Here is a 22,728-nt window from a genome sequence, read left to right on the forward strand (position 1 = left end):
TAAAGTTTAACGTGAATACACTTTATAGACGGCCCTTCCAGAGCAATTTGCATAATGCAGAAATACCACCGAGGGATGGAAAAATCTAATTTACAAAGAAGCGGTAATCTTATCTCAAATTAGCTAGTCCCACCAGCCCTGGAGAACCTGGGAAGGAAGCAGAGCAAGATTTTAAGAAGCAACAGATGATGCCAAATGATGAAAAGGATCAACCACAACAGTTCGGGGAAGCTGACGCACACCCCAGGGCCTGGAGGGCCAAGGGCTGCGGGTCAGGGGTGTCTGTGGCACACGTTTCAATATGATCACTTTTTGTTAAGTTTCCCCTCTTCTGTTTTTGCCACAAAGTTCCTTGGAATTGGTTGAAGACCAGGATGGAACTCTCTCCCCACAAACCCTTGCTCTTACTTTATTTAGATGCAAAGCGTATGTCTGCCCAAGGATTTGGGTCCGGTGTGGCTTTTGATGGGAGCACATGGACCACGAGGCTAGTTTATACGACATTTCCAGGTCTTATATGTCAGAGCTTTCAGATGGCTTAGGAATATATTTTACATTATCGTTCTTGACAACGACCTAAAACACAACCTTGAAACAAATGGAAGAATGTAATTTCGGATCCCTCCTGTTTGAGGGTGAGGACTTGGGAGAGAGAAAATCCAGGCAGAGTGGCCGCTGTGGACTCTATCTTCCCGGAGAAGGTGGGTGTCTGCACACTCTTTCCATCCATGGCTGGAACAGAGCTTTCCAGGGGTTTTACAACTACACACCCACCCTGCTCGCACAAGTTCCTTATTTGAGAACAAGCTCAAGAGCATGTGTGACCTAAAGGAAAGCCTATCCCCAAATCTTTCGTTATAAAATGAACAACTTGTTTTCCAAAGGGGGGAATCTGCCTTCTTTTAATAATAAAAAAGGAAACATGGACACAAATAAATCTTCTCAAATCCTGAAGAAGAAAAATTTCTGATCATCAGTATAACCACAAATAGTATGTGAAAACAACTGGCCAGTAGGCTCCGTGCCTACAGTGTGGTGACCCAAAGATGCATTTGGAGGGGTTGAGAGCTGGGTTTGACCCTGGGCTTCTCATCTTCAGCATGTCCCAGTGTCCTGGGGTCTGTCTCTCTTCCTCTTTCCTCAAATAAACAGAACAATGAGCTCAAACATTGTTCTTGGGATTCAGGTAGACAAGGCACATGCACTGGCTACCATGGTGCCCAGTAGCCTAGGCTGTCACTGTCCCAGGCACTAGCACAGGTCAGCCATGCGGCGACCTACTGAGGCACTGAAGGTGATCCCGCACCCCAGAGGCTTTTCCTTGCTTGCCTCCCTTGCTGTTTCTGGAAGCTCCCATCACCCTGGATGCTCGCTCCTTTTCCTCAAAGCTCACTCCCTCAATAACAAGTCATGAAAAAGACAGTCAAAATGCAAAACCATTGGGGCGCCTTGGTGGCTCAGATGGTTAAGCCTCTGCCTTCAGCTCAGGTCATGATCTCAGAGTCCTGGAATCGAGCCCCGCGTTGGGCTCTCAACTCAGCTGGGGAGTCTGCTTCCCCCTCTCCTCTGCCACTCCCCCTTCTTGTGCTCTCTCTGTGTCTCTTTCTCTCAAATAAGTAAAGACATAAATCTTAAAAAAAAAAAAAGTGAATAATTTATAAAGGTCTGTTGGGGTCACTACCAAGGCTGTTCGCCTAGGAAGGCAACAGAGTCGGATAACTCGTCATCTCCCCGGGGTCTCACATGGATCGTGCAGTCCCTGACTTTCTGGGTCGAGGACACTGCTGCCAGAAGGGATGTTCTTACGAAGAACTCGGCTTCAGAGCCAGCTGAGGGACACAGGTTCAGGTCCTGGCACGGTCTCTTTCTAGCTATGTGACCAGGCCATGTTACCTCATAGCTGTGTTATTTCCACTTGTAAAACGACAACGGTCTTCTCACTGAGATTTTGCGAGGATTGTGTGAGGCTGTGCGCAAGGTGCTTTCTCCTTCTGCCAGGAATGCTCTTTCCTGCTGCTTTTATTTTTCGTTAAAGCACCTCACACATATAGAGAAATACACAGAAGGACACCTGCTGCCCAGATCTACAAGTGGTAATGTTTCATCACACTGCTTCATGCCTTCTGTCGGAAGTCCCGGCAGGACCCTCTCCCCAGTCCCACCTGCCTCTCGGCAGGGCACCGACCTCGTAAAGCTGGCACGAGCTTTCCCAGATGTGACATGGACCTACCGACCACATTCAGCACTGTTTGGTACCGGAGACCTCACATGCATCGAACTGTACAGAATATATCGTCAAGCTTATTTTCATTCTTTATCTTCACGCTTTTTACGTGGATTCGAGCGGAGACAGGTGGAGCTAATTCTTCTAAGTTACGATGAACTCCGCAGCAGGAAGCTTTCACGACCTGCTCCCCCCACTTCCTATTTGTCCCCATGCCGCAGGTGCTATCCCAAACATGGCTGCCACGTGCCCCCATCTGCGTGTCTCCTTTTTAACGATGTCTGTCCCCAGTGGGCCCACTGGGTTGAGAGCGCACGCACCTCCGACTACTCTCTCTACAGAGGCTTCATCAGCGCGCACTGCTCCCGCCATCACCAAAGTCAGCACACGATCATGAAAGCCATCTTCCTGGCGTGGGAATTGGCGAGAAGACGGTTGGCGGACAAGTACTCTGGGTTAAGGACCTGACGCATGGGAGGCTTGTCCCATGAGGGCGTGGTCCACACCGCAGCACCCAGGGCCGGCTTCAGTGCTGCCTGGCAGGATGGCGGGTCCCGCCATTTCTTCTCTGTGACACCAGGGGCTACGTGGATGGACCCCAGGTTTTATTTCTTTGCATCTGTCCCACTGATACTAGTTGCAGGGTTTTTTTTTTTTGTTTTGTTTTTTGTTTTTTAAGATTCGATTTATTTATTTGAGAGCGAGAGCGTGCAAGCAGAGGGAGGAGCAGGGGGAGAGAGAGAATCTCCAGCAGACTCCGCGGAGCACGTTGGAGCCCAGCATGGGACTCGGTCTCAGGACCCTGAGATCATGTCCTGGGCGGAAACCAAGAGTCGGACGCTTCGCAGTTCCTGATGCAGTGAAGAAAACAGGGAGGTGGTTCATATACATTTCCAGATTTTTTTAAAAAATCGTTCTTTTTATCATAACAGGAGCCTCTGCTTTGAAGAAATAGAAACTCAGACTTGTTTAGAAATGTAGCTGACTGCCTTAACTGAATTTTAAGCGTTATTTGATTTGCATATGGCTTTTGAAAGCGGGCATGCTGCGTGTCTCACACGGTCTCCTGAAAGGCCCCCAGGTCAGTGAATTTGGTGTCACGCTCTATCATGTCTAAACAGTTCACGGCACAGAGATGGGACTACTTTGCCAGCTAAAGCGAACACTTTTCTCTGCAGGAAAGCAAAACAAAACAGACAACAAAAACTTACCTAAATAAAGCGCTATGGGATACAGCACACTTACCCGTAATAACAGACCCGTCTGATCCCGGGCCACTTCCTAAATACTGGTATTCCGCGAAACTGAAGCTTCCAGAACTGTCCTCGCCGATGGATTGAGAAATCTCTTGGATGTTTCCCATTTCTTGTAGAAATTCTTCAGATAATGGGCTTTCCAGATCTTCAGCCTCGAGTGGGGAGAGGGGACAAATCAGGGTCTCCGTGTCTACCATCTTGACGAGAGGTTCTGGAAGTGTAGCGGAGGCCCAGCCTGGGAGGAGAGAGAAGTAGCCAGTGAGTCAAACGCAGAGGAACACTTTTCCTTCCTTGAAAACCTCCGGTACCCATGACGACCCGCTAAATTCATAATCTAAGAAGGGACAGTGCTGACCACCCTTTCTCGCATGCCTCTTGGTGAGCATGCTCGGAAAGTGGAAATCTTCCAACATGACATGTTTCAGAGAGAAAGCTGGTCCTGCAAGAATCAGTCACTTGCTACCGAGCACACAGTGTGTCGACACACGGTGTCTCACTGGACAGAAGTGGCCGCGGACACAAAGTCCCTGCTTGCCTAGAGCACCAATTTCGGTGGGGACGCAGACAGCAAGTAAATGAATACACGTGGGGACTGAATGTCTGCCGGTGCCCTGACAGCACAGTGAGAGCGCATGGGGACAGACGCTGCCTTACAGGGGGACACTGCCTGGCTGAGCTGGGGACAGTAGAACATGACAGGGTGTGCTGCACAGAGGTCTTGGGGGAGAATGTTCCAGCAAACAGTGTTTGCAAAAGCCCCACAATGGAAGCCTTCTAGGAACGCGCAGGCCAGTGTGGTTCAGTGCAGGGGCGCAGAGAGAGCAGGAGGGACAAGCCATCAGCACGCACCCTGCTGTGACAGTCTATGTTCTCCTGTACCCCAGGGGTAACTCACGCAGGTTTTCCTTCATAAATGACTGCACACTTACCGGTCCATGGGAGAGTTTAGAAAACCCAATTATGTGAATGCCTAACAAAGCTAGACTGTTTCAGCCGGCAAACAACAGACGCTCTCCAGGTGGGTACTGTTACGAGCTGCACTGTGTCCTGCCCAACCCTATGCTGGAATCCTCGCCCAGGACCTCAGAACATGGCTATATTCGGAGAGAGGGTCTTGAAGAGGCCCCTAATTTAAGACGAGGGTCTTTTTTTTTTTTTTTAAAAGATTTTATTTATATATTTGACAGAGAGAGATCACAAGTAGGCAGAGAGGCAGGCAGAGAGAGAGAGAGGAGGAAGCAGGCTCCCTGCTGAGCAGAGAGCATCCCAGGACCCTGAGATCATGACCTGAGCCGAAGGCAGCGGCTTAACCCACTGAGCCACCCAGGAGCCCCAAGACGAGGGTCTTTAAAGCCAGCTCCGAGCGATGTGATTGGTGTCCTATGAAGAGCAGCGTGGGAGACACAAAAAGAGACACCAGGGGCATGCGTGCCCAGGTGCACAGGTGTGCGGCAGGTCCCGCTGCCTGAACGGGCCTCCCATCTCTGTCCTCCTGAGGTCCCTCGCCAGGTCCATCCCTGGCCTGGCAGTCATGCATGGCCCAGTGACATTTCGCTTCTGGGACTGCTTTCCCATCTGAAGCGGTTCCAGGGAAGCCCACAGGCTTGCAGCACCAAGAGGACCCAAGGAGGTACAAGCTGACCACAGCCAGGGCTGACCTCGAGGCGCTGCCATCACATGGTGACCGCAGGACGCCAGGCTCGCCCAGCTGAGTGAGAACACTATTCCAGAACAAATCCGCGGACGTGCTCTTCTAAAACAGGTTCACAGTTCAGCCCTGCTTCAAGGAAACATCTTTCAGTGGGAAGATGAAGGGATGTTTTGACTTCCTTTAGAAATGCAAAAGGGGACAAGTCACACATTTTTGTGGAAGTCACATCTCCTGCTTAGAATTCAGACAGTAAGTTCTCATGGTTGATGATAACACCCCGGAAAAACAAAAGGGAACCGTTAGCCTTTCATAGGATTTAAAAGACTTTCTGTGTAATCTGTTTCCATAAGCCGGCCACGGCTCTGTGCATTTTCTGCTATCACGTTTTAGTCTGCATTATATCTGAAGGCAGCTTTCTTCAAACGGCAAGCAAGACAGTAGGGTAAGTATTATTTAAACTATTTTTCACCACAAACAAAAGGTTAACAACTGCAGTCACTAAAGTAAAATATTAACTGTGAAGTTTAGCCTAGTACCAGAGAGCTGGGCAGAGGCTGTGAGGTCAGTGGGGCTGGGACCACTTTCTTTTCGGGCTCCCAAGTGCTGCAAGGGAAAATGCACACGGACGGCAGCTTTTTTTAAATTCTTTTTTTAAATTCTCTCTTCCAACCAGGAGCATCACAGCTGGAAGAACTGATTTTGACTACAAAACGATGTTCGTTTCCTTGTCATTGCACTCAGGGAGTTAGAATACTCTTACCGCTTTATTTCTCAGTTGCTTTTAAAGCACACCTGAGATTTATTTAGGGGAATGTCGGTCCTGCTGTCCATGAGGAGCTGACAAGATAAAATCCATCCGCAGAGTGAGGCGACACTGTCCTGAACTCCTGCCAGAGGCCTGTGTTTGCACAGATCACTGAATACACCGGCCCTTCCTTGCTTCCGGCTGGAGCAGATAAGGCAGGGCTCCCTGTGAAGGTGTCCCCACGTGGAGAGCCGAGGCAGCCGGGCACACACCCCAGCCCACCTGCCCTGTGGCTCCTGGTGTGCCTTGGCTCCCGGCCCTCCCCCATTGCTGTGGCTTCTGCTCCAGCAGCAGAATTATCACAGGAAGTCTGGCTCTAAAGTCCACATGGCATGGCCACTGCCCAGTTCCTCGAGGAGAACAAACTAGGCGCCAGTTACTGTGTCCTCCACCCCCGGTGCTCTGGAGGGACAGACGGGCACAACAGTCTGATCTCTTTTCTCAGCCGCGCCCAGTCTGGCCACGGAGGTGAGACAAACAGCCGGAGGAGAAGCAGAGCGCGCCAGCAGAGCGCCACTGGGGCTTCAGATTCCTCGTGCAGGGGGGCTTCCGCGGGGGCCGAGAGCCCGGGAAAAGGGCTGCGGAGCTCCCCACCCAGCTCCCATTAAGACGTGTGTTCTGTGCAATCTTGGAGTTCCTTCCCGAACCCGAGGCCTGCGGGGTTCTCTGCCAACACTTCTCTCCGTTCCGGCCCAGTTTAAATGGTAGCGCTGCGCCCTGTGATTTCTGAAACTCTGAACTCTCCTTCTGGGTCTCAGTCGAGCATTTACCCATCAGAACATGCAAAATCTAAAGAAGGTTAAAAAAAGGAAGAAGAAAGAAAGAAATGACAAGAAATAAGGAAGGAAGGAAGAGAAAGGGACAGAAGGAAGGAGACGCGGATGCCACGGCCATGCTGAGCCACTGAGGGCCGGAGAGCGCTGGATGGATTTGAACAGTGACCCAAAACCTTTACCGTATTGTGTTTTCCAAATCACCAACTCTTAGGTGGCGTGACTTTTTAAAAAGATTAGGCTAAAATGAGCTGCTAATGGCACGATGAGCTCTTACTCTGTGAAGCCAAGCGGGGCTCAGCATACCCTCCTCCGGGCTCCCCCGCAGCTCCTCAGCCCGATTCTGACAGAGCCCTAATTACATGCAGTGTGAGAACGTTTCATGTCTGTCTTAAGGGCAGAGAATGTGTTTTGTTAATCCCCGTATCCATAGTTCTCGCACAGTCCTTATGCTGCAGAGGGGATCCGGTTTCTGTTTCGGGCGCGTAGCTACGATGGGTACAGCATGTGCCCCGCGGTGTACCCCGGCAGTAATTCGGTGAGAGTCTGCGAGGACTCCCCCGGCTCTAACAAGTGGGGCCTGCCGTCGCCCAGATGGCACAGGCAGACCCAGCGTGTCCAAAGACAACAGAACGTAAGGGTATCTAGATCAGAAGTCAGTGTGGTTCTGCGTTGGGAAAGTGATCCAAAATTTGCCCGGTGAAGCAGAATCACCAAGACTTAAAAACAAAAGTGTGCAAGAGGGACAATAAGTCTAGTGAATAACAAGGCTCCGAGTCGGCAGGAAAGAGCTTGTGTCAAACGGGGAAGGAGGGAGCGAGGCTGGCGGCTGAGGGAGAGGCCTTGGGGCGAAGGTAGGAATGCCCGAGCAGCTTAACTCTCCACCTTAGAAACGACAGAGGACGTGGGAGAAGCTCTGTTCTGGGCTAACATAAAGTGGGTGCTTTGAGGAAAAAGTGAAGGACTTTCGTTTCGTCACATGCTTGGAATCAAGGACCAAGGAGGACTCACGTCCTGGGGACGTGACTGCATCAGACTCATCTCTGCGCCCTACATTGCTAATGGAGTTTCTCGGACCTGCACGGCCCTTCGTCAATATTTTCTGAAATTAAACATTAAATAACAGCTGGATATTGTCCCAACTATTAAGATTGTCCCTATTGTCCCAACGGTTTTATATTTTATGGGATCAGATACTCAAGAGAAAGAACAGTGGGCGCTGGGCTTGAAGTCCCCCCTACTCAGCCCTTGTATTTGACCCAAAAGGGTCCGGACACATAGTGACAAACATGGAACTTTGACTTCGCTGCTCTTTATCTTTCTGTCAGCAACCCTGAGTTATCACACTGTAAAACCCCCTCAAATTATACTTGATGTGCTTATTAATGCCACCCCATAGAAGTAATTTACATTTTCTGTTGCAAAATTCAGTCCGATAAGACTTCGCTGCGTTGTGGAAAGGCAGAAGGCCGGAATTTCCGTCGGAGCAGAACCACTCGCACGGCAGGGAAGGGAACTTCTCCGTGTTCCACCAACTGCCGCTCCACGGCCTTCTCAGAGGCTTTCCCCTTTCCTGTATACCTTGTAGATCTCTAATATTTAGAGGCTTCAGCTGTATTTGTTGGACTAGCAGTTAAAATAACATTTCAAAATAAACAGAGAAACGCTACAAGCCCTCTGTACCTTCACGTGGCACCTGAAGTTCATAGAACTGATGACCCATTCCCGCCTGCCTAATGATTAACGTGCGCCCGACGTCAGAACAGAAAATGCCTCCGACAGGCTCGGAAGCAGCGAGGACAGCGCCAGAGTGCGGCAGTGCGAAGGGATCCCGCGCCTGGGGGCTTGTACGAATTAAGCCAAAGGCAGGGTAATTAGGAGTAGTTTGCAAGCCACACAGTTATCCGGGGACATCTAAGACCTTCCCCCAAGGATGCCTAAGGCATCAGCATTTTGTAATCAAAAGAATTTGGTGTGTGAAAATGGCTGAGGAGGGGCGCCTGGGTGGCTCCGTTGGTCGCTGGGTGTCTGCCTTCTGCTCGGGTCATGATCCACAGTCCTGGGATCGAGCCCCACATCAGGCTCCCTGCTTGGCGGGGGCACTGCTTCTTCCTCTCCCACTCCCCCTGCTTATGTTCCTCTCTTGCTGTGTGTCTTTCTCTCTGTCAAATAAATAAGTAAATAAAATCTTTAAAAAAAAAAAAAAAAAAGGAAAGAAAATGGCCGAGGAGTCCAATGTGGCAGGGAAGCCGTGAGGCTCTGCACCCTTACCTCTAAAGATGCGAGAAGAGGGCGTGGGGCGGACGGTTGAGCCTCCAGCTCTTGGTGTCGGCTCAGGCCATCATCTCAGGGTCGTGGGATCGAGCTCAGGCTCCCCACTCAGCACGGAGTCTGCCTGAGATTCCCTCTCCCTCTGTTCTTCCCACTCAAGCTCTCACTCTCTAAAATAAATAGATCTTTAAACAAAGAAAAACACACAAAGAAGAATGTTCCCAAACACTTCCAAGAAAACTCCTGCCAGTTCCGCACAAAGTTCACACCGTGTGATGGAATCTCTCTTCGCTGCGAACCCGGCAAGCTTCCCATTTTCCTGAAACCGGGGCTCTTATTTTTAAATCTAGTCTTATCTCTGCTGGTGATGAAATTAAAAGAGTTACAGGAGGGCCCTAAGTCAGACGAATGGCGCACTGAGCTGAGAAGCTCATCCTAAGAACCAGCAGTCGCCTGAGATGCGATCCCTGTTTGCCGCACAAAAGCCTCGCTCTGATGAAAACGGAAACCTAGCACCGCAGCATGAGGACCCGGGCCTCGCCAGGGACGACCCTGAATGACGACGTTCCGGAACAAGGGAGGCCATGCCTGGTGATGGCAGCATGACATCAGACACCGAAAACCCAACTCTACAAGGTTGAGCCTTCATTCTCTGGGCTAAACCAATGCTGGTCACCTTTGGGTGTGGAGACCACGGTTTATGAACGTCCGGAAACACGTGAGGGGCCACCTCCGCTGGCGACTGCCTTAACCCTGGACAAGACCCTGGAGGAGGCAATCTCAACCCCAGGGGGGACCCACAGCCCCAGGGCAGCGAGTGAGCCGGGAGCACCAGCTGAGCATTGTCTTGGGCAGGGTCCTAGGAAAAGCCAGACATGCTGGATTAAGTTCGCCAGTACCCGGGCAGGGTAGCTGGTATCCGCCCCATTTCCAGAGGAGAAACCCAGCCGTTCAGGGAGCTAAAGGACTGGTCCAGCTAGCAGGGGAGGAGACGTGAGCACAAGTGACTGCAGAGGCTGGAACGTGAGGAATCCTGGGGGCAGGGGAAGGGGGCATCCAGAGAGGCTCCCGAAGGAGGGGACGCCCGAGTTGAATCCTGAAAGGTGATCAGAAAGCAATGCAGAAAGCAAAGACAGGAACGAGGCTAAGGGAGCAGCCATGTGCACGGTGGCCTAAGCATCACCAGGAGACGATGGAGAAGGGCCGCTCCAGCTGCTCCGAGACTTGTCTGCTCTGCTCGACTGTGGGACAAACAGCCGTACAACGTAGTGGCTTGAAACACAACCAGCATCGTGCTTCCAGAGTCTGCGGGCCAGCACTCTGGGCCCCATCTTCAGGGTCTTTGGATGGGCCGTGTCCTACGGTGAGTACAGGACAGCAAGACCACGTATGTAAGCTGCACAATGTTTCTTCTGCCACAAGCCCCGGCTCAAGACCAGTCACGGGGCAAGCTCAGATCCCAGGGATGGGAGAATCTATCCCACCTCTGATGGGGGTGGGGGGTTGGGGCACAAAGATTTTTGTGCAGCACAGGGGAGAAGTTGCAAGAGATGAATGGCAGAAGCGGGAGAGGGGGTCGGGCCGGGGCCTCACGGACATCACGGATCCGCTCGGGCAGGGGTGTGGTCCTCGGCCTCTTCTGAGCCCTGGGAGTCAGAGAGGGGTGCTGAGCAGCCCCGGGGTGTCCTGGCCGCAGGGTGGGACCTGCTCATAAGGGAGACGGGAGGAGAAGCAGCCAGAGTCCTTGCGAGACCATGGAGACCACCCAGAAGGGGTGTCGGGAGGGAGGGCGGCAGAACACGAGGGGCCGACACCAGCCGGTCACTGCAGCTGGACACGGGGCAGACTCGAGGACAAACCTACGCTCTGGCTCAGGCAAATGGGAAGGTGAGGTCACGCCCATGGAATCCAGGACCGCGAAGGAGGAAGGCAGGTCTCCCAGGTGGAGAGAGCTGGGACCGGTGGAAAGAGAGGGCCGTGGGAAAGCAGCCACAGGGTTTCTGAGGGACACCCAGGCTCGGCCCCTCCAGCCTCCCCGCCTCCTCTGGGAAGCCACCGTGCAGCCAGCAGTGTTCTCCTTGACAGTTCTTGGTGGCAGCAAGTGCCACCCTCAGGGGACAGGGCAGTGCTGCACATGACGGTGGATACGGGACCACATCTCTCGGAGCCTTGATTTTCAACGCCTGTGGTCAGGGTCAATTCGATCTGTGTGACAGTTTGTTCTGAGTGTCTGCAGAATGACAGGCACGCAGCCCTCCCCCAAATCGTACCATCCCGAGTCAAGACCAGGCCTCATTCAAGTGTAGGCACGAAACCCGCCCTTGAATACACTGAGCAGAACACAAAAGGAAGGGAAAACCCCACCAGTAACCAAGAACAGACGTCTGAGACACACGAAGGATTTCACAGCTGTCACTTAAGCCAATGACATGGACTGGAGCATGATCAGCCAGAGTGACCAGCAGCACCCGGCCGACGGACATATTTCTGCCCTGCCAACCCTGTAGCTTCTAGATTCTCAGCCAGACACGCAAGACTAGCATTAACGAAAAAAGGTCCTCTTATCTTAACTCCCAGGGGACAAATTTGCTCAAGGTCACGAGTAACCAAGTAGAAAGACAATGACTTCCTGGGAAGTGCTATGTCCCAGGGTTAACTCTAGTTTTATGATTTCAGGAAGTTGATAAAAAAACAAAAAAAAAAAAAAAAGAAAGACAGGGCCATTTTTAACCCTTTCTGCTTGGATTTCCGTCTTCGGTTTTCAGATTAAGGCTACACTGTTGTGTTTTGCCAGAGCATACAAGTTCTGGATACGTTTCCACTTCTTCCAAGTCCGGCAAAAAGCAGCCTGGGAAGAGGAGAATGGGGTCAACAGGAGCATTCCGCACTACGTGAGCTCCAAGGAGAGATGCTTCTTGCTCTATTTATAAAGTTATAGGAAATGGTCAATGCCAGGCGTTTCCGAGGAGGGCCCAGCACCCACGCGCCTGAGGAACCGCTGGGGAATTCGTCATTAGCTCCTTCTATACTTAGAAAAATGACTTTTCCAATATGGGTCAATTTCCTGCCAGGTGAGAACTGCTTTTATGAAATCTTCGTAAATAACTCTACAGAACAAAGTCGGTAAACGTCGTCTTCAGAGTTTTCTGCCTAAACTGAATGATAGGTGTCTGCTCCTTCTCGTTCTGCATTCTGCCCTATGGCAAAGTAGACCAACATAAGAACAAAGGCCCAATATGGGATGGTTAATATACTGTTTTTGCTAGGTTTCACCTTTCTCTGTAAGGATACAGGGAAAGGAAACACTTCCTGCGCTGGTTCTATTTACATAATGGACATGTGATATTACGGTCATGTTTCTTCTGTCATCTAGATGTTGTGTCTTGCTGCTTATCAGTCTGTGCGTGGCCTATGATGGGCATTTAGGACACAACTGATGAGGACGTCACACTTACACTTGAGGAGTTCCTCTTAACTTGGCGGGGGGACAGAAGGGGCAGCCCGACCCCCAGCCTTGCCCCCAGTTGGCTGGGGGCCTCCTGCCCTCCACCTTCCCCAACTGCAGGGGCCTGAAATGTCTCATCTGGAAAGGTCTTCTGCTAAGAGGGAATGCCTGCAGACACCAGCCATGGGCACCGTGGGGCCTGTCCCCTCCCAGGCTGACCTCTGCAGCAAGCTGACCACCACCCTCCCCATCCTCTGCCCAGGACCCCAGCCAGCATTTAAGCTCCTCACTTTCATATAGAAACAGACGAGCCCAAAATACCAGCCTTCTTCCGAGATAGGCCTCTGGCAAGAAAAAAAGAGAGCCAATCAACCAACAAATCTGGAAAGATCAACTTGGAAAAATAGAATACAGGAGGAAGAAAAGAACAAAACCAGGGGAACTGGTATTACTATCCCAGGAAAGAGAAGATATTGCCCTCATGGGAAGAGAAGACTATGCCATAAAAAGGAAAAGTCAGAGAACAGAAAGCTCCCTTGGGAATTAAAGAACCACCGTCACAAACTTGATCAAGAGTGCTCGGATGGAGGCCTCTGAGATGGTGGAGAAAGCGGGGGGCAGTCAGCAGGCCAGGCGGACAGCAGGAAAAGTCGCCACAGATGAGGTGAAGAATGTTCCTCATGAAGGCGGAGGGACAGTCCAAACCAGGCCTGCCGGAGCCCGAGTGAACACAGACCCAAAGCAACACTCATTGCCAGGGGCTCCAGCACATACTGGGGACAAAGAGAAGCTCCTACAAGATCCCACAGGCTTTCCAAAGAGGAAAGACACGTCTTGTGCAAAAGATCAAATACCAGATGCTTTTGGGTTTCTCAAGAGAGTGCTAGAGGCAAAAGAACAGGTCAAGCCCTCCTAGAATGCCGAAAGAAAATTACTTCCAACTCATTACCACAGCTTCAGATAAGCCATCCTTCAGGTGGGCGGGGAAAGAAGATCCTGTATATTCTTTTCATGTGCCGGCCATGTATCTGGGACTCTGGACTCATCCTCCATAATGCTTGGTACTTGCCTCCTTCTGGTGGCAGGGGTGGGGTGGTTCCTGGTGGACGTGGTTTTTGGACAGGACTGGAGGTTACCTCTGGAATGGCACCTTCCCCAACCATCTAACTTGTAGAGCAGCAGATGTTGCTTACAGACCCCTGTGGGCCAGCTTAGGACCTGGTCATCATTGGTCATTATCCAGATATAACACCACTATCAAGAGGAGATTTCGATGACGCTGACGATGGCAGCAATGCTTCTGGAATCCTCATCGCCTGCCGAGACTATATGAACGCACTTCGGTCTTTAAACAGGCCCAGAAGGCGGTCACTCCTTATATGCTTACTCTATTGATAAGAATACTACAAGACACAATGGGGACATTAACACACCCAGTGTTACCAACTGGTGGAGCTGCGGTTGGAACCCAAGACAGGCAGCCTTGGTTCCTGCTCCTAAGCACCACGCAACATTCTTCAGCGGCATGGGTCCCAGAGCTAATGTTGGCTTCCAATCCCGCTACCAGCAATTTCGAGATGTGATCTGGTTCCTGATTACCTGCAAGGGCTTCCCTCCCCAGTTCACCTATGCTGAGCGCGCTCCTCTGCATCAATGTGATCCTTTGCTAGAGTCCCCGTCAAATTTAGAGGTAAGAAAGAAACAACACAGCATTGCTCTAATGTGTTTTTAAAATTAAGACTGGAGGAGCCCCGGGTGACACAGTCAGTTAAAGCGTCTGTCTGACTCTTGATTTTGGCTCAGGTCATGATCGCAGGGTCTCAGAATTGAGTCCCTCGATGGGCTTTGCACTCAGCATGGAGTCTGCCTGGGATTCTCTCTCCTTCTCCCTCTGCCCATCCCCCTGTTCTCTCTACAATAAACAGATCTTAATAAAACATGAAATAAAGAGTTGAGGTTTCAACTAACAGTGAAATGAAATGTGAAGCTTACTGGAGCCCCCAGCACTTAAGCTGCTAAATGTGTGCATAGCTAGTGGGGAACCGTCAGTCAGCCAGTAGAGTGTTGTCTGTCAGCATCTTTACATGGGGTCACTTGAGGCTCAGAGAAGACCCAGGCTTCAGTGCTGGTGCTCACTAGGAGCCAGTCGCTTTGTTCTGTTTCTAAAATCGGCTTTATGAATGAGGTGTAAGGGGCATACGACAACTCGTGCATATTTAATGTATACAATTTGATAAGTTCTGACATACGTATACACCTGTGAATCCACCATCATCATCCACATAATGAACATACCCATCAGCCCCAAACATTTCCTTGTGCCCTTTTGTCATGCCTCCCTCTCGTCCTCCACACTCCCATCCCCACTGACCTGCTTTCTGTCGCTGTGTCTTCTGGAGTTTTATATAAATAGAATCATACAGTATATGTCCATTTTTCCCAGCTTATTTTGAGATTCATTGATATTGTCATGTATATAAATTATTCATTTTTATTTATTGCAAAATAATATTCTAGTATATGGCGAGCCACAGTTTGAGTGACCATTTGCCAGTGACGGATGTTTGAATCGTTCCCAAGTTTGGGCTGTTATACATAAAGCGGCTATGAACACTCACGCACACTCTCTGTATGGACATATGCTTTCTTTCCATTGGCTGCCTATCTGCTCATGGACCTGCTACATCACACAACAGGTGTTTGTTTCACTTTTTGAGAAACTGCCAACCTGTTTTCCAAAGGACATTCCCACTAGTGATGTATGAGAGCTTTGGTCCTTGCACACATGGTCAAGAGTTGGTGTGCACGGTTTTTTTCATCTAAGCCATTCGAATGGGTAGGTGGTAGTACTACACCACTCCTGTGAAAGGCGGGAATGAATGATGCAGGACATTTTCACGCTGCTATCCACACACCTTTGGTGAAGGTCCATATCTCTTCCTCATTTAAAAACCTGGGTTGTTGGGGCACCTGGGTGGCTCAGTGGGTTAAAGTCTCTGCCTATGGCTCGGGTCATGATCTCAGGGTCCTGGGATTGAACCCCACATCAGGCTCTCTGCTCAGCAGTGAGCCTGCTTCCCCCTCCCCCCTCCACTTGTAATCTCTGTCTGTCAAATAAATGGATAAAATCTTTAAAAAGAAAAACCTGGGTTGTTTATTTTCTTATAGGTGAATTTTCAGACTTTTTTCTCCCTGTTTTCTGGATGTAAGTCGTTTATCAGGTTTATACTTTACAAAGACTTATTTCCTCAGTCTATAATTTGTGTTTTTATTCTCATAAAACTGTCCTTTGAAGATCTAAAGGTTCATTCCAATGAAGTCCAATTTATCAACTTTTTCTTTTACAGATTGTGCTATTGGTGTCTTATTTACAAAGCTGTTGCCCAGCCCAAAGTCATGAAGATTTTCTCCTGCGCTTGTTTTATAAGTTTTAGATTTTACATTTAGATCCATAATCTACTTTGCATTAATTTTTGTATATGGCGTGAGGTATGGATCAAAGTTCATTTGGGACACATGGATAGTCAGTTGTGCTGGCACAATCTGTTGAAAAGATGGTCTAAACAAAAGATTTCTTGACAGTACCTTTGGACTTCTATTTTTAAAAATCAGTTGTTTTACTAGTAATAATTGTGGAATTTTACCAAATACTTTTTCTGTATCTATTAAATAATCATACAGATTTTTTTCCCATTCTGTTAAAATGGTGAATTACATGAGCTTTTTACTGTCAAACCATCCTTGCATTCCTGGGCTGAACCCCACTTGGCTATCATATAACATTCTTTTCATATGTTGTTGAATTCAATGTCCTAAAATTTTGTTTGGAATTTTGGCATCTATGTTCACAAGGGATATTAGGCTTTAGTTTTCTTTACTTGTAATCCTTTGTCTGGTTTTGTTATCAGATAATGCTAGCCTCATAGAATGAACTGCAAAGTACTCCCACCTCTTTGATTTTCTGAAAGACTTTTGTGTAGAATTGGTATTATTTATTCCTTAGGTATTTAGTCGAATCTATCAGTGAAGCCATCTGAGCCCAGAGTTTCTTGGGAGGAGGGTTTTTAAGTACAAATTATATTTATTTAATAGATGTAGGGCTTGTCAGATGATCTACTCCTTGAGTTCAGTTTTGGAAGTAATTTGCCCTTTTCATCTGAGTTGTCAAATATACTGGCATAAAGTCATTTATAATATTCTCCTATTATCCTTTTGATACCTGTAGAATCTGTGGTGTTGTTGTCTCCCTTGTTCCAGATGTTGGTCCTCTGTGTCTTTTCTTCTTTTTTGGATTAGCCAGGCTAGAGGTTTGTCAATTTTATTTATCTTCTCAAAGAACAAGCTTTGCGTTTTACTGATTTTCTCTGTTGTGTTTTGGTTTTCTATTCACCGATTTCACTCTGATTTTTATTATTCCCATTTTCTGCTTACATTGGATTTAATTGCTTTTCTTTTCCTAGTTTCTTAAGGTCATTGTTTGAGTCCTTTCTTCTTTTCTGATATAGGTGTTTAGTGTTATAAATTTCCACTTAAGTATTTCTATAGCAGGATCCCACAGATTTCCATATGTTGCTTTTATTTTCATTCAGTCCTAAGTACTTCCTAATTTCTTTTTTGATTTATCAGCCCATGGATTATTGGGAAATGTGTCAGTTACCAAATATTTCTTGATTTTCCAATCATGTTTATGTTATTGATTTCTAACTTAATTCTGTTAGTCAGAGAATCTACTTTGCATGACTTGAATTTATTTAAATTTATTGAAATTTGTTTTATGCCCCAGAATAGGATGTATCTTGGTAAATGTTCTACATGTGTTTGAAAACAGTGTCTATTCTGCTGTTCTTGGGTGGAATGTTCTGTAGATAAATGTCAGTTAGAAATAGCTGGTGTTGTTCAAATCTCCTACATCTTTGCTGATATCCTCTATTTGTTCTTTGAATGATCTCTGACTACAACTGCGTATTTGTCTATTTCTCCTTGCAGCTCTTTTTAAAAAAATTTTATTTATTTATTTATTTGACACACAGAGAGAGATCACAAGTAGGCAGAGAGGCAGGCTGAGGGAGAGGGGGAAGCAGGCTCCCTGCTAACCAGAGAGCCTGATGCAGGGCTCGACCCCAGGGCTCTGTGACCATGACCCAAGCCAAAGGCAGAGGCTTAACTCTCTGAGTCACCCAGGCGCCCCTCTCCTTGCAGTTCTGTCAGTTTTTGCTTCGTGTGTTTTAAGGCCCTGTTATTAGATGCATAAACCTTTAGGATTGTTAAATCATTGCAGTGAATTGACCCCATTAATTTTTTGTTTTTTTCTGTCCTCCACTCCCCCCCCCCGAGGGTCTCCAATTATACATATATTAAGCTGCTGTTCTACTGTTCACTGATGCTGTTTTCATTTTTTTAAATTCTTTTTTTTTCCTGTCATTTTCTTTTCCATGGCTATGCCTTCAAGTTTGTGAATCTTTTCTTTTGCAATGTCTACTCTGCTATTCATCCCATCTGGTGTATTTTTAATCTCAAATACTGTAGTTTTCAGTGTAGAAGTTCAATTTATATCTTTTTTAATTTTTTTTAAGATTTTATTTATTTATTTGACAGACAGAGATCACAAGTAGGCAGAGAGGCAGGCAGAGAGAGAAGGGGAAGCAGGCTCCCTGTGGAGCAGAGAGCCTGATGCAAGGGTCGATCCCAGGACTCCGGGATCATGACCTGAGCTGAAGGCAGAGGCTTTAACCTACTGAGCCACCCAGGCGCCCCTATATCTTTTGTTATATCTACCTAACTTTTTGAATATCTAAAATAGAGTCAGAACTATTTTAATATACTTGTCTGGCAAATCTAATATCTTTTTCAGTTCTGGATAGATTTCAATTCATTGATATTTTCTCCCTGATGATGGGTCCTCCTTTCCAATTTCTTTGGACATCTTGTAATCTTTGATTAGATGTCAGGTCTTTTGATTTTAGTTTGTTCAGTGCTGCATAGTTTTGTATTCCTATAAATATTCTTGAGCTTTATTCTAGGGTGCCGTTAGGTTACTTGGAAAAAGACTGATTCTTTTGTATCTTATTTTTCACGTTTGTTAGGCAGGGCCACAGCAGTACGGACTCTAGTGTAATTATTCCCCCCCTACTGAGGCAAGAGTCTTCTGAGTATCCTATCCAATTCCCTTTGAAGTATGAGGTTTTCCAGACTGGCAGGTGAAACAGGCTCTGTTCCCGGCCCCATGTGAGCACCAGGCACAATTCCTGGCCCAGTGTGAATGCTGGGCACTGTTCCCTCTCATTCTCTCAGATGGTTCTTTCTCTGGCCTCCAGGAGTTCTGCTCACATGCACACACCAATCAGCACCTCACTAGATCTATGGAGTTCTCTTAACATACAGCTTTCTCCTCTGCTACTTTGCCCTGGGAACTCTAGACATTTCAGTCTCTCTAGACTCTCAGCTCCCCTTCCTCACCTAAGGGATGTTCCTCCTCTCTCGTCATCGCCTATCAACTCTTGAGTCATACCTCCCACCTTGGCTGTTTCCCACTCACACAAATGCCATTCATTGCCTGATTCCGTGTCTTGAAAAACATTGCTTCATGTGATTTGTCTGGATTTGTGGTTGTCTCGGGTAGGAGGGTAAACCAGTCTCTGTTATTCCACTTTGAACAATGGAGCCAATAATTTTTACACCCATAGAATGAGTTGGTTATAAGGCCACAGCCAGTATTTCTCCATTTAAAAAAATCCATGTCCTCTTCTCATATATAGAAATATCTCAGATCTTCTTTTAATATTATTTTAAGTCTTTAAGTAAATTAATTATTAGACTATACTTTTACAATCACCCCTCCTCAGAGATCCTGTTAAGCCTCTTTGGGTCTAGACCTGAGATTCTGCGGTACCTCCTTTAAGTACCCATGATTCTGACATATCTTCTGGATATACTCAAGGTCCTGATATAGCTCCTAAGATTCTGGAACATCTCCTTCTCCTCACATATATTCTAATCCCTGCTTTGACTCAGCACTGACATCTACCTAAAAATCCCTACTTATCATGAATACTTAAGTTTGTTCAGAATTCATTTTGAATCTTGCCAAGCATAGTATTTTCAAAATTTCACATACAATATTGTCACTTCTGACGTAATATAAAGATTAACAAATGCTGAATAAATAGGGAAGGGAGAACACTAGCAGTGATTAAACAGATTTTTAAAAAACGTACTTAAAGGGATCACAAAACAATAAAAGGATTTATCTGCTAGGAAGTTATGACAATCATAAATACGTATGTACCGAACTGGCAAATCTTAAAATACATGAAGCAAAAACTTGTAGGACTGGCAGGAGAAACTGATGCCTCCACCATTATAGTGTGGACTCCGACCTCCCTCTTAGCAACTAATAGGACTGCTAGGAAGAAGTCAGCAAGGTTATAGATCTGAAAAACACAACTGACCAATAGGCTCTAACTGACATAAATAGAACACTCCATCCAACAACAGCAGAATACAGTTTGCTTTTTTAAGACCCATAGGACACTCACCAAGACAGATCATATCCTGGACTATTAAACATATAAAACATATCCTGGACTATTCAACAAATTCAAAAGAACAGAAAGCTTATGTTGTGAATTTTCTATTCATAATGGAGTCAAAGTAGAAGTTAATAACAAAAACTATGAAAATCTCTGAATATTTGAAAATTAATCAATACACTTCTGAGTAATCCATGGATCAAGAGAAAGTCACAAAGGAAACTTAAAAATACATAGAGATGAATGAAAAAGTATCAAAATATGTAAGATAAAGTGAAAGCAGTGCTGCGAGGGCAATTTATAGCATTAAATGTTTATAACTGAGAATCTGAAAGACCTACAATCAAAAATCTAAGTTTGTACCTCAAGAAACTAGAAAAATGATTGCAAAGCAAACAGAAGAAAGAACTTAATAAAGGTAAGAGCAATGGTCAAAGAGATTGAAATCAGGGAAACTACAGAGAAAAAGCAATGAAACTAAAGGCTGATTCCTTGAAAAAAAAAATCAATAAAATTGATAAACCCCTAGAAAGAATGACAAAAATCAAAAGACCTGATACAAATTACTGATATCAGAAATGAAACAGGATATCATTATAGACCCTGCAACAAGTAAAAAGTAAAAAAGAAACTACTATAAATATTTTTAGGCTCATAAAAGCAACAACTTGGAAGAAATGGATTACTTCCTTGAAAACTACAAACTACCAAAACTTAACCAAAATGAATAAACAATCTTGATAGCTTTATAACCATTTAAAAGTTGAACTTGTGATTTTAAACAAAACAAAACAAAACCCCTGAGAAACAAATTTCCAGGCCCAGCTGGTTTTATTAGAAAATTCTGTCAAACTTTTTTTTTTTTAAGATTTAATTTTGGGGTGCTTGGGTAGCTCAGTTGGTTGTGTCTAACTCTTGGTTTCAGCTCAGGTCATGATTTCAGGGTCCTGACTTAGGCCTTGAGTCCGGCTCTGTGCTCAGTGCAGTTTGCTTGAGGATTCTCTCTCTCTCTCCCTCTGCCCTTCCCCTGGATCATTCTCTCTCTCTCAAATAAATAAATCTTAAAAAAAAAAAAAAGATTTAAAGTTACCTTCACACCCAGTGTGGGGCTCAAACTTACAACCCCAAGATCAAGAGTTGCATGCTCTACCAGCTAAGCAAGTCAGGCACCCGTCTGTCAAACATTTTAAAAACAATTAACACCACAACAACTTCCTACAATCTCTTCCAAAAAATAGAGGAGAAAATTCATTTTCATGAAGCTGGTACTACTTTGACACCAAAACCAGCAAAATCAGTACAACAGCAACAGAAGAAAAAAAAAATAAAAAGAACCTATAGACTAGTATTGTTTGTGATCTTGGGCATAAAAATTATCCATAAAATATTAGCAAATCAAATTAAAAAACAGAAAAAGAATTATACACAACAACCAAGTGAGATTTATTCCAGGTATGCAAGGCTGGTTTAACATTTGAAAATCACTCATTATCCATCATATGGACAAACTAAAGAAGAAAAACCATATGATCATATTAACCAGCGCAGAAAATGTATTTTATAAAATCTCACCTCCATTCATAAGAAATTCTCAGCAAGTTCCTAATAGAGAAGACCGATTTCAACTTGATAGAGCTCATCTACAGGAATGGCACCAACAGCGCATGCTGGTAAGGGCGCAGACGGGCTCACTCAGACACCGCTGATAGGAGCGCAGACCCGTACAGACGCTTTGGACAGCATTCGGCCACCTGCGTATGAAACTGAACATACAATGGCCAGATGACCCGGCACCGCACTCCTGGGCCCCCATCCCAGTGAAACGAGAACTCCCGTCACACAAACACCAAAAGTACAAGTAGCGAAAGAAAAAAGAATCAGTTTGACATCAAGACTCGACATTTCTGGGCTGTCAACACCACCAGCAGGAGCACGAAGGCGACTCACCGGACGGGCATTCTGCGCAAAAGGGAATCTGCAGATCACACGTGCGGTAAGACGCGTGTGTCCAGAGCACTGAAAGCACACTTGCAGCTCAGCAATGAGAAGACAACGGGCCCAACTGAAAAACGGGCAAAGGACTGAAAAGACATTTCTCCAAAGAACATGCAGAAATGGCAGAGAAGCTGCGCGCGCGCCCGCACCAAGAGCTCTGGGCACCGCCCATCCGCACGGCCTCGCGAACACCCCTCTGCCCCGCGCCGTCTCCGCGCCCGGAGCCACGGAGTGGGTGTGCGCATGCGCGCCCACAGGCGCATGGGGCGCGGTGGCGATGCGGGGCGGATTGCGCAGGTGCGTGCACTGGCGCGTGAAGGCCGTGGCGGGGGAGAGGGAGATACAGAGCGGGGTGTGCGCATGTGCGTGGAACACGGCGTAGGGACCCACGGAGTGTGCGCCGGCGCGTGGGACGCAGCGTTGGAGCCACGGAATGTGTGCGTGCATACGCGCGTGCAGGCGCGTGGCGCTGTGGTGCGGGTTGCACAGGCTTGTGCGGGGGCGCACAGGGCGTGGTGGGGGAGCTACGGAGCGGGTGTGCGCGTGCAGGCACAGCCACGTGGGGAACGGCGTGGGGCATGCACGCGCGCAGGCACGTGGGGCGCGGCGGGTCTACGGAGCGGGTTGCGCAGGTGCGTGCACAGGCGAAGGCTCGGGAAACGGCGTGGGAAACCGCTGTATGGGTGTGCGCGTGCACGGCGCAGGCGCGGCGTGAGGTGGGAGCTGCGGCGCGGGCGTGCGCATGCACAGGCGCAAGCGCGTGCGGCACCGCGTGGGGT

The 22,728-nt window shown here is 47.4% G+C and overlaps 1 protein-coding gene across 4 annotated transcripts in view; it reads right to left on the reverse strand.

The window, feature by feature from the left end:
• Positions 1 to 22,728, reverse strand: part of PPARA (peroxisome proliferator activated receptor alpha) — a 57,840-nt gene that overhangs the window by 17,011 nt on the left and 18,101 nt on the right. For 3 of the 4 annotated variants that reach the window (XM_059401776.1, XM_059401775.1, XM_059401774.1), the window contains exon 3: positions 3,470 to 3,715. In XM_059401776.1, coding sequence (XP_059257759.1) covers positions 3,470 to 3,677 — 208 coding nt within the window. In that variant the 5' untranslated portion in view covers positions 3,678 to 3,715. Of the gene's footprint in view, positions 1 to 3,469; positions 3,716 to 22,728 lie in introns of those variants that run through there. The other variant, XM_059401777.1, reaches the window with a different exon arrangement.

This window comes from Mustela nigripes, chromosome 6 (assembly GCF_022355385.1).
Source record: "Mustela nigripes isolate SB6536 chromosome 6, MUSNIG.SB6536, whole genome shotgun sequence".
Lineage (NCBI taxonomy): Eukaryota > Metazoa > Chordata > Mammalia > Carnivora > Mustelidae > Mustela > Mustela nigripes.